The sequence below is a fragment of the Charadrius vociferus genome, unplaced genomic scaffold, assembly GCF_000708025.1.
Source record: "Charadrius vociferus isolate BGI_N301 unplaced genomic scaffold, ASM70802v2 scaffold370, whole genome shotgun sequence".
NCBI classification, from domain to species: domain Eukaryota; kingdom Metazoa; phylum Chordata; class Aves; order Charadriiformes; family Charadriidae; genus Charadrius; species Charadrius vociferus.
Window position 1 is genome coordinate 2915984 of NW_009646744.1, and position 10423 is coordinate 2926406.

Below are 10423 nucleotides of genomic sequence, written 5' to 3' on the forward strand. Positions count from 1 at the left end.
TTCCCCCGGCCGGCGGCGGGCAAGGGTGAGCCCGGTGGCGGCGGTGTGAGGGCTCCCGGCCGCGGGGCTGGCGGTGACGTCCGGCTGCGGCCTCCTCCTGCCGTAACCGCTCCCCGCAGTCTCCCCGTAGGACAGGGCTCCCTGCGGCCGCCCCTTGGGCCCTCGGTGCGATCGTTCGCTTCAGGGATGCGTTAGGTGAAGCACGACCTTCTGCGGTCCTCCAGGGACCCGCGGATAAAACACATGTGTCATCAGAAACGTGCCCAGATCGGGTCTTGAGCCTGTTACTGTTCTTACATAGCGAGCACACAAGCTGTCGTTTTCCTTCACATAGTTTTTCTTTGCTGAAGAAGCGATGAGCCGCCCCCACGTTTTCATTCAGTAACTGCTTGCTGTCATAGTTGTGTTTTTATATCGTAGTTTTCTCGCATTTGGATAATAATCAGTCATTGAATGTTTGTGTTTGGCATGCAGAATTTTCTTGCAGATTCATGGGTAGGTCACTTATCTTTCTGTACAGACTTTGAGGAGGCTGACTGTCCTGTCAGGACAGAGTTCTCAGATTTCAGTTTTGAAGGATGCCTGTAAGCCATCAATCAGTCTGCTTGAATACTGAAAAATACTCTGAAGCGTTGGTACCCCTCTCTGGTAGGACCAGACCTGTTCCACGCACCCCTCCATTTGGTCTGTGCTCTCTGTTGTCACCTCTTTTGCTGTAAGATGAGGTCTTTGGGTTCAATACAGAGCAGGTTAACACTGCTTTGCCTCTGACAATAGACAACGTGCCAAAGTACGCTTCTTCCATTGCCTGCTCATTTGTCAGTCTCTAGTGCTGCTTCTGTGTGATTCACTTTCTTTGAATCTTTGGGAGTTTTTATGTTGTTCCGGGTATTTGGAACAACGTCTTTCCTCTTGTGCATGCAGTGTTGTTGCTTAAGGAAGTCCAATGTTTTCACTTCTCCATTGCTGACTGACAGCTTCAACTTCCAACCTGCATTGCACAGCTGTCTCATGTCTGCCCCATTTCCGAAGAGAGCCCTGCAGTGTAAAGCATGTGGTACGTGTAGGGTTCTTTAGGCTGGTGGAGAGAAGACAGCAGCTTGCTGAGTCTGTAAGAGCATAATTTTGGTGGAGCTGATGGGTGTTTTCAGTCTGGTCCGTGCAGTGCTCTTCCCTTTTTCGTTATCATCATTTGTGGTGTGACCAAAGTATGGGTGTAAACCTTTCCTTTGGTACACAAGTAGGTTGTGTATCAGCTGAGCTCATTTCTTTATAAAATGGGATTGCTTGTATTCAGGTATGTCAGATGGCTTTGTGATTAATAATTGGCACATTTGTTAATCATAACTCTGTGTTTTTCACTTTGGAAGCAGAGACATCAACCCAAGACCCCAGTCCAGTACGGCTAAAGCGTTGTTCTATGTACCTGGTATGCATAACTCTGTATTTCTGTTTCTCTTCTTTAGATGATGAAAGTCACACAGAATCAAAGCTTCAGCATGAGCAAGATAAATCAAACTCCCTTCCCATTCCTTCAGTTTCCAAGCGAATTGTGCTTGGTGATTCTGTCTGTAACATGGCAGGAACGGCTGACCATGCAGGCAGCATGGTAGACCTCAAAGGGGATAAGGACTTGTTCAGTAAAACTCCAGAGCTTGTCAATGAGGGTACAAGTGAGCTCCGTCACCGTAACAGAGGGGAACTGCCATCTGAAGCTGCACCACGGCCATCTAGACATGGATTAGAGCAGTACTTATCCAGATTCGATGAAGCTCTGAAGCTGAGGAACCAGCTGATGAATGAGAAGCCAAGCCAAGAGAATGGGAATGCAGTGGAGGAGTTTGACTCTTTCCGCATTTTTAGATTGGTGGGATGTGCTCTGCTTGCCATCGCAGTCAGGGCTTTTGTGTGCAAGTACTTGGTGAGTTCAGGGAAATAATCAAGCCTATTCTATTTTGCTAGTTTACTGCAAACTTACTGTGAAATACCCTTTATCTAGGGCTGAAGTCTATCAGTAGTGACTCAGTTGGGAACTTCAGGCACTCTTTACATTTTCAACTGTATAAAACCTAAAAAAAAATCTCTAAATTCTTTGAGATGAATCTGTATTACTAAACACAGCCACTATATAACAGCTGAGAGTAGCACACGTTTGATCCATTGTGTTTGAGGAGCAGAAGCACTTGAATACTTGTTAAGTCCCCTGCAAGTTTATTCCCATCTTTGTGAGCATGAGTCAACTGCTCTTCTAGTTTGGAGTCTACAAAAGAATAATAAAGTAAAAATAACAATGGTTGTTCCAAAACAAGCAGATCCTACTCATTTATCAGTCTTCTGAGAAAAGTAGTTCCTCTGTATTCCAGGTATCTACCAGTTCATCGTACAGATGTGTGTGGCTGGTGGAGCCTGCCACCTCCTGGATCACTGGGCTCATTTTTACACGCTGCTGTACGCTTCTGCGATTTCAGGTTCTTAGACTCAAAGAAAATAAGGCAGAACCTTATTTTTGACATGTAACTTGTCTATTTAGGTTTGTAGTATTCAAGAATACTGTTGCTATTGTCCACAAATTATTTTTTTACCTACCTAATTTTCTTTTATGACTTTGGCAGAATTACATTTCTGTGTTTTCTTAGCTATTACTTCTGACCAAGTTAATTTTCATATATTCTTCTCTTTTCCTTCAGTCAATATTTGCACCATTTCTTACTCTACAACTTGCTTACATGGGACTGTCCAAGTACTTTCCAAAGGTAAAATATTTTTTTCAGAATTAGATCAATGTTAAATGTTTTAAATTTAAAATTGTGCTTAGATTGTAGTGGTTTAAAACCAATGCATGTTAAATATTCTTCCCTTGTTTTAAACTGTAGAATCGAGAGTTACCAAATGCTTTTAGTTTATACTAGTTTTTAATCTTCCCAGATTAGTAAAATGTTTTTTAAAGTTGCTGTGAAAATGTGGACTAGCAACTTATTTAGCTGTAGCCTGATTAAAAGCATCTGACTGGGAAAGCCAGGTAGTTCTTTCATATCTTTAGGAAACTTGCTTTTCTCCTAGTGCTCTTCTGTGGTTAATGTTTGCTCTGTCAGCAGCTGTTTCGCATGTGATACCTGGACAAAATTTGGGAAGGTGTTCGTTAAAAAATTAGACAGTCCTTGGGTTTTTAAGGGTTCTGCACTCCATTGCTAGTATCAGTTTGAATGGCAACTTGAAATGAGACATTTATTTGTGCGTGAAACTTGCTATCACTTGCTTTATATATTTACACCAGCGAGACATTTATTTGTGTGTGAAACTTGCTGCTTATTAGGAAGATTTGCTATATCACTTGCTTTATATATTTACACCAGTTAATTGTGCTGAAGTGTTTGTTTGGTTGATGATTTTGTCAGGTCTACAGTGCAAAGTGGGATTGAATCATGAAAATTAAAATTTAAAAGGAATATTAGATTACCTGTAGAAAAGCAGAATAAATCAGCAGTTCTTTTGTAGTTAACTGTATCATTGAAAACTAAACTTCATAGTAGTCATTCCAAGCTGGTATGTCACAACACAAAACAGCAGAATGAGCCTCAGACTTGCACTAGCTCATTTGCTAGATCTTTTTGATCTTGTTTTCTCTGTCTTTAAAATCAGCTCTTCAGTTTCAGAATTTAAAGAGGTGGTTCCTTTCCACTTGCTTTTACTGCATTTTTAACCAGATGAGGTCAATCAGCTTGTTATCCTTCATTTTTCTCTCATGATACCTAGAAAGATTATTGAAAGCTTAATTTAGATTGGATTAAATTAAGATATCCAGCAAATATCATCAAATTACCAAATTTTTCAGCTATTATCACCTTTTCCTGCCTGTCAGACTTTGCACCTTTGGGATTCCTCATCTAAAGAAGAACAGCTTTCAAAAGGGTTTTGGGCATTTCTCAGTTCAGAGGAGAAAACTGCCAAATGGAGTCATACTAAAATAGAAAGAAACAGTTGGTTTTCAATTCTAAACAATTTTTAGGTGCTGGAAAAGTAACAGTATTTTTTGCCAAGTAGTGTGATGAGATTAATCCTGTTCTGCCAGTGGAGATGCCTGGCTTGGCTTCTTATACCCAGATTGCCCTTGTCTGGGACTCTTCCCACTCAGGCAGAAGCTGCTGCACAGCCCCGCTTTACAGCCTGCTTGGAGTGCCAGCATGAAGTGGGCATGATATCTGTGATGAATTTTATCTGCTGTTAACCAGCCTCTCGCTCAGCTCCAGTGGATCCATCACAGCATGCATCTGTAGCTAGGATAAGTGTCGTGAATGCTGGAGCGTGTCTGGGGAGAATCAGTCCAAACCTGCTGCTCTTACTGATGAACTTGGGATGCGCCTGGCTGCGTGCAAAATTGGCACAACGTTCATGACATGTAAAGCAGAAGTGGATTATAACAGAAGAACTAATGTAATACTGGTTGGTTTTTTTTTTTTTTTTCTTTTAGTGTGAGAAGAAGGTGAAAACGACAGTATTGACTGCTGCTCTTTTACTGTCTGGAATCCCTGCAGAAGTGATTAGTCGCTCCATGGACACCTACAGCAAAATGGGAGATGTTTTCACAGACCTTTGTGTCTATTTCTTTACGTTTATCTTTTGCCATGAACTTACTCTGTTTTTTGGTTCCGAAGTACCATGAAGGCTGTAGAATTCAATGCAGTAGTTACACTAAAGCTTTCTGGACTGCATTCCTTTAATGTCTGACTGTGCAGACAGGTTTAAACCTTCGTTAAATTCTTACCTGTTCAAATGCTTGAAAGGATCCTTAAATCCAGTCATTTTGGGAAAGGAAGAGCAGGATCCCAGACTGCCAGTTGTATTGGTTCAGTTTATTTAAATGCTGTGTCTGCCTGTTACAAATGTGAAGAATAGGATGCAAGTGTCAGTGGATGATTTGTTTGCTTTAGTTAGATGATGCCCTTCTCGGCCTCCTTCATAAACATTCACAAAGCTGCCTTTGTTCTTTTCAGTGAGAACAAAGAGAAGAGAATTCCTTTCAGCAGAACCATATATATATATATGTATCTCCACTATGACTATAGCTAACAAGAACTGCTCATTTTGTGGTGTTCCTATTTTTTTTTAAGAAAGCTCTAAGTGAAAGAAATCCCTGTATTCTGTTACTCAAATTCGGAATGTTGAACCAAGTAGGTGCTGCTGGAGAATGTTGGTGAAACATGGCACTGTTGTCCTAATCCTTGCCTTGCTATACATTATTTGTTGTGATTGTGATTGATTTCATTTGATGATTATCATGTGAAACAGCTAAGCAAAACCAACAACAAAGTCCGGTTGCTTACAAACGTCAATCAAAAAGTAGGAAGAAACAAAATTGTTAATCTCGCCTGTTTTGGGAGTTTCCAGCAACCCAATCCTAGTGTAGCTCATACACCTGCTTTCATTCTGATGCCTTTTTTTTATTTTACCAGCTCACCTCATGAGGAGAAAGTTGTATATGTTGGCAACCAACCTGCAGTATCAAATGTTTGCTCTAGTCTATGTAAAACTTAAAAGGGAACCTTTTTTTTTCTAGCTCCTTGCAGGATTGCATAAGACAGCTTTTAATATGACGTTAATTTCTGCAGTTTGTCTCTGTTTATTACCAGATATTTGCATGTAAACAGGCTCTTAATTGTGGAGGAGTTCTGCTCCTGCTGTGTAGCCCTACAACCCCACAGTGCAGAGTCTTTGATTCAGCAGAGCTATTGATGGTAACGGTTTTGGGGCGTTTCTGAAGTTGCCCCAGTGAAATCACAGTAGCCGTTCCCATTTAAGTCCTGTGTACCACAAGTGACAGTGAAATAAAAAATAATGCTTTGACTTGACTCCCACCTGAAGATCTATGTATGAAGGGAGAATAGCCTTTTGGGTTTTTTTTGTTTCTGTGGATGTCCAGCCATATGGGCAAAAAGAAGACAAGCACAAGTGAATCCTGTCGCTGGATAAAGTAGTGAGCTCGCAAATGCTCGTGTTTTCAATCTTGTGAATTTTGCACAGTAAGAGGAAGGCAGTGTCATTCCAAATAGTCAGCTTAAACGCTGATAATCTGTGAATATTTCTATTGAAGCTAAATTTGATATAATTGTCAACTTGTAGTTTTCCGTTTAGAATCTGGACTTTGAGGCAATCTAGGCCAATGCCTTTTTTTAGCATAGAGAAACACCTGTTTATCTTGGTTATTTGTCTGCAGACATTTTTTTAGGGAGCAGAAGTGTTTGATTATGCCCGTTTCAAGTAAATAGCCCTGCTTTCTGCTTCATCTTTTCTGTTCAAGCTTCCTGCTGTAATTCAGGCACTGCATTCCTGACTCCTAAATTAGATATATGTTTGTTTGTGGCATGCAAATAAGGAGCTTATGTTTTGATTTGCCGATTTTATTTTATTTTTTTTTAACTCGTTCATTTACAGCCAGTATCATGTCACTGGTGTCCAGGGTTGGGCTGCAAAAGATTCTGACTGAGATATATTAGCACAAATATTTATTCAGAAGCTTTAAATTTGTTCATATTAAACAGGAATTTCAGCAAATTGAAATAGCTGTCATTTAAATTAAGGTTGACATATGTAAATAATGAGTTTGCTCAGAAGTTACACTTGTTCTCTCTGTTTATATGCCCAAAGGTAATACAAATAAATTGCGAAAATACTGTGGACTAACATCTGCAAAAAGCAATGAATTTTTAATCCTCAGCATGAAGATTTTAATCCTCGTCAGCTAATTGCTAGGAAAAGACCTGACCCACCTGCTGGATGTTCAGTCAACCCCGTGCACCGCCCTCACACGTGAGGAGAGGCGAAGTGGGTTTTCTTCCCGAGGGGGGAAAGAAATGGTGCTGCGAGCCCAAACCTGGAACTTTTCACCCCATAAACACTTGGGTTTTTTTCTGATTTTTTTGGGTGAGGTGATGCAGCGACCCGAGGGGCTTCTTCACCTGCGGTCAAGAAATGAATCCCTTACAGTCCCTTTTTATCTCTCTTCGTGTACGTAATTCTATTTGATGTTTACTGCCGAACCAATTGCTTTTTATTAAAAGTATATTTGTTACCCCCTTCCTCGGCGCTTTGTCCTGGTTTGGGACGGGGGGTTGTGGAGCGCGGCGGACCCTTTGCACCGGGAATCCCGCCAGGGCAGGGTAGCAAGGACGGGGCCGAGGCCTTTGCCCGGGCCGTTGCCGTGACCCGGGCGGCGGGCAGCTGCCCGTTCCGTTCCCGCCCGTTCCGGCGCTGCGCCCTCTGGCCGCCAGGGGGCGCCGCAGCCAGGCGGCGGGCAGGAAGGGCGGCGCGCGGCAGCTTCCCGCCGCTCCTCTCGTCGTCCCGGGCGCCGAGGCGCGGAATGGCGGCCGCCGTCTAGCGAAGGGACCGCGCCGCCGCCACCATGGGCCGGGAGTCCAGGTGAGGGAAGCCGAGGCGCCGCCGCCGCGGCCGGTCTGACCCGCGCAAGGGGTTCGCCGCTGTCTCGGGTGGCAGCGCGGTGCGGGTTGGCTGCGTGGGAGAGGGGGAACAAAGGGCGGCGGCGGGCTCGCTGAGGGCCACGGCGGGCCGCGGCGCCGGGCCCGGCGGGGGAGCGAGGAGCTCGCTCTGAGGGCAGGGTTGGGTGACTCGCGGCTCCGGGCCGGCCTTTAGGGCCCCGTCCGAGGAGCGTCCGCGCTGCCCCGGGGGCTGCCGGTCTCCGAGGAGCCGTCGTGGGTCGCGGCGGCGTGTCCGGGCCCGGCGCGGGTACAAGCGCCCGGCTGCGGGGCGCGGCGAGGGGTCGGCGGTGCCGGGGCCGACGGACACGACCCCCCGAGCCGCTCCGAGCCCGCCGGGCCTTTGCTGGCTTGTTTTAAAGTAATTGCAATGGCATAATTATCCGGGTAGGCTGTTTGTTTTTTATTTAGATTAGACTTTTTTTTTTTTTGCTTGCGTCTTTCTAAGTTTATGCAGGATCCCGTATCTTTTGTCCTCTCGTAGCTGGTACCAACACCTGATGAGGTGGTGTAACCGCCTCAGCAGTGCCGTGAGCGGGTTCGTTGTGCGGTTCGGGGGCAGCCTGCGCTGCCAGGTGATCTGGAGCCGCTCACACCTATCGGGCTTTACACCGACTCCTTAATTTGCAAGCGCTGTTGTGGCATATGTCGCTGTCTCCTGGTTTAATCTAACCATCAGATTTTGACACTAAAACTGTGACACAATAGTCCCCGCGCGCAGTTGTCCCTACCCTATAACAGCCTCCTAGATCCGTAACTGAGATTGATGCTGAGAGAGGCAGATGAGTTGAAATCTTAACGACTGCCCTTGGGTTCAAATTAGTGATTCAGTGACGAGCTGGGTACTCCCATAGGTATGTCTAAATGAGTTTCAGACTCGATGAGGCAGCAGTTGTTGCCAGCAGGACACCCGTTAGAGACTCGGGCTCCAAAATCTCCTGGGAACTGAACGCCCAACTGCTGGCACTCGAGCTGGCAGGATTCCCTTGCTTGTCACAGTACAGCATCTCATCTGATAATGACAATTTCTTTCTTTTTGGGCAAAAATAATGGTAAAAGTGGGTTTAAAGTTTTATCAATTTTCTGGTTTAATACCCACGAAAAGTTTTAAAAATGGAGAAATGGTAAGAGGGTGAGAGTGAATGGTGGGTGGAGACGGGTGGGGTGGGCTGCATGTGCTGCAGTTCATGTAAATAAATATTCATCAGACTAGGGCTTTTGAAACCTGAAATCATATACTAAGCTTTATTGTACACTGTAGAAGAAAACTAAAATAAGATTCTAGTTTTCTAAAACTGAAAGTTTAGAAAAGGGGGGGAAGTGTAGAGCAGGTCCCGCGGCGTTTTGTGATAGAGGTGGGAAAGAAATTTGAGGTATCTAATGCTGACAGATGTTCTTTGCATTCAGTTCTACTGCTGATGGGCTGTATATGGATACCACACTGCTACTGATTCCAAATGTACATGATACCTAAATATACCGAAGTGCTGAAATAAACTATATTATTTTTAGTGCAGATACTGTTGTAATACAACCCTGTGTGGCAATGACGGAAGAGAAAGAAGGAGCCGGGGGGGTGCTTGAGATCTTGCCTTGTCTGCTTCTTCCTGCTTCCCCAGCCTGGCTGCTAGGCTTGTCAGGGAAAGGGGTCTGTGGGTCCTGACCTACAGGAGCGTGAACAACGGAATTATTCTGGTGTGGTGACTGAAAATCAGGAATTGGAGGAAGAGGAGATGGTCACAGTCGGGGTCCCTCTGTCACTTGTACACTCGGCTGAAGAGTTTCCTAGAGAATTCCTAGCCCTACTCTCCCACAGTGTAGCTGGGAGAAGAGAGCGTTAATGAGGGGAGAGAAGGAGACTCCCATCTCCATCACGCGCTCCTCAGGCCTTGATAACTTCTTAAAGCTTGTGTTGTGATGTTTGATGATGTTACCGAATTTCTTTTGATGTCAGCAATTGTAAAGGCATTGACCATTGCTGTGTCACATATCCTCATGGTTTTATGTTTCTTTAATTGCAGTTTTGCAGCTTTTCCATTGAGCAGAGGTATAATTTAGCTAGCTTACCTGCATAGAAGTTATATATTGTATAAAAATCAACGAAGAACAGTTTTGGTTTTTTGATTTTGAGCTTCAGAGAGTCTTTGTCTTTTCCTATGTATAATGGAAATCAGTGGATTTCTGAAAAGGAAATTGTTCTTGATGTTCTAGTGTTCACATGATATGCTTACAGTACTACTCTAAAACCAAAACAAAAATATGACCAAGTAGTCCCTCTAATTTCAGCATCGTTAGGAGTATACGTATATTAATCAGTTTGGCAAGATGATTAGAAAGGTTTGAAAATTTAAAATGTCCAAGAAATTAAGATAAATTATTCTCTTTGGCCTGTCCACCTAAATGTGACAAATGCTTTTTAACTGCAAATTGTTCTCATGCTGATGTTAATCTTTTTTTGTGAATTTACGATGCAGGCATTATCGGAAGCGCTCTGCGTCACGTGGACGCTCTGGTAGCCGTTCTAGAAGCCGTTCTCCATCTGACAAGAGAGGAAAACGTGGAGAGGACAGACGCTCTAGAAGTAGAGATCGAGAACGTAGACGTGAGAGGTCACGCAGTAGGGACAAGAGAAGGTCTCGATCGCGTGACAGAAAGCGTCAAAGGTATGACGTACTAATTCCAGTCAAAGTAGATAAAAAATGCCTGTTATCTGAATATTGATGTTCTTCCACTGTAGTTACTTTGCTGTTGTTCATGATAGATTTTACTATGCTTAATGTTTTTGCCTTTTAAATGGTTTCTACCTGCTGGCACTGGTGTTTGTAAGCTCTTAGTGGTTTTGATGATTGTTGGATTCCTTTTACAACCTGTTCCTCAGTAGCAGGCTAAAATTACACTATGATTACGTGCTAAATAAATACAATTTTGTTCTTTGG

At 43.8% G+C, this 10423-nt stretch overlaps 2 protein-coding genes across 2 annotated transcripts in view; both read left to right on the forward strand.

Moving 5' to 3' along the window:
- Nucleotides 1-3: 3 nt before the first annotated feature.
- On the forward strand, nt 4-5067 carry CAMLG (calcium modulating ligand; the record flags this gene model as incomplete). The annotated part of the gene is made up of 4 exons (XM_009891387.1): nt 4-25; nt 1467-1921; nt 2688-2753; nt 4469-5067. Coding segments are annotated over 4 exons (735 nt in total), but the record flags the coding sequence as incomplete, so codon positions are not given.
- A 2329-nt stretch (nt 5068-7396) lies between these two features.
- Nucleotides 7397-10423, forward strand: part of DDX46 (DEAD (Asp-Glu-Ala-Asp) box polypeptide 46) — a 21970-nt gene continuing 18943 nt past the window's right edge. Inside the window, 2 exon segments of the mRNA XM_009891398.1 lie at nt 7397-7413; nt 9962-10220. Coding sequence (XP_009889700.1) covers nt 7397-7413; nt 9962-10220 — 276 coding nt within the window.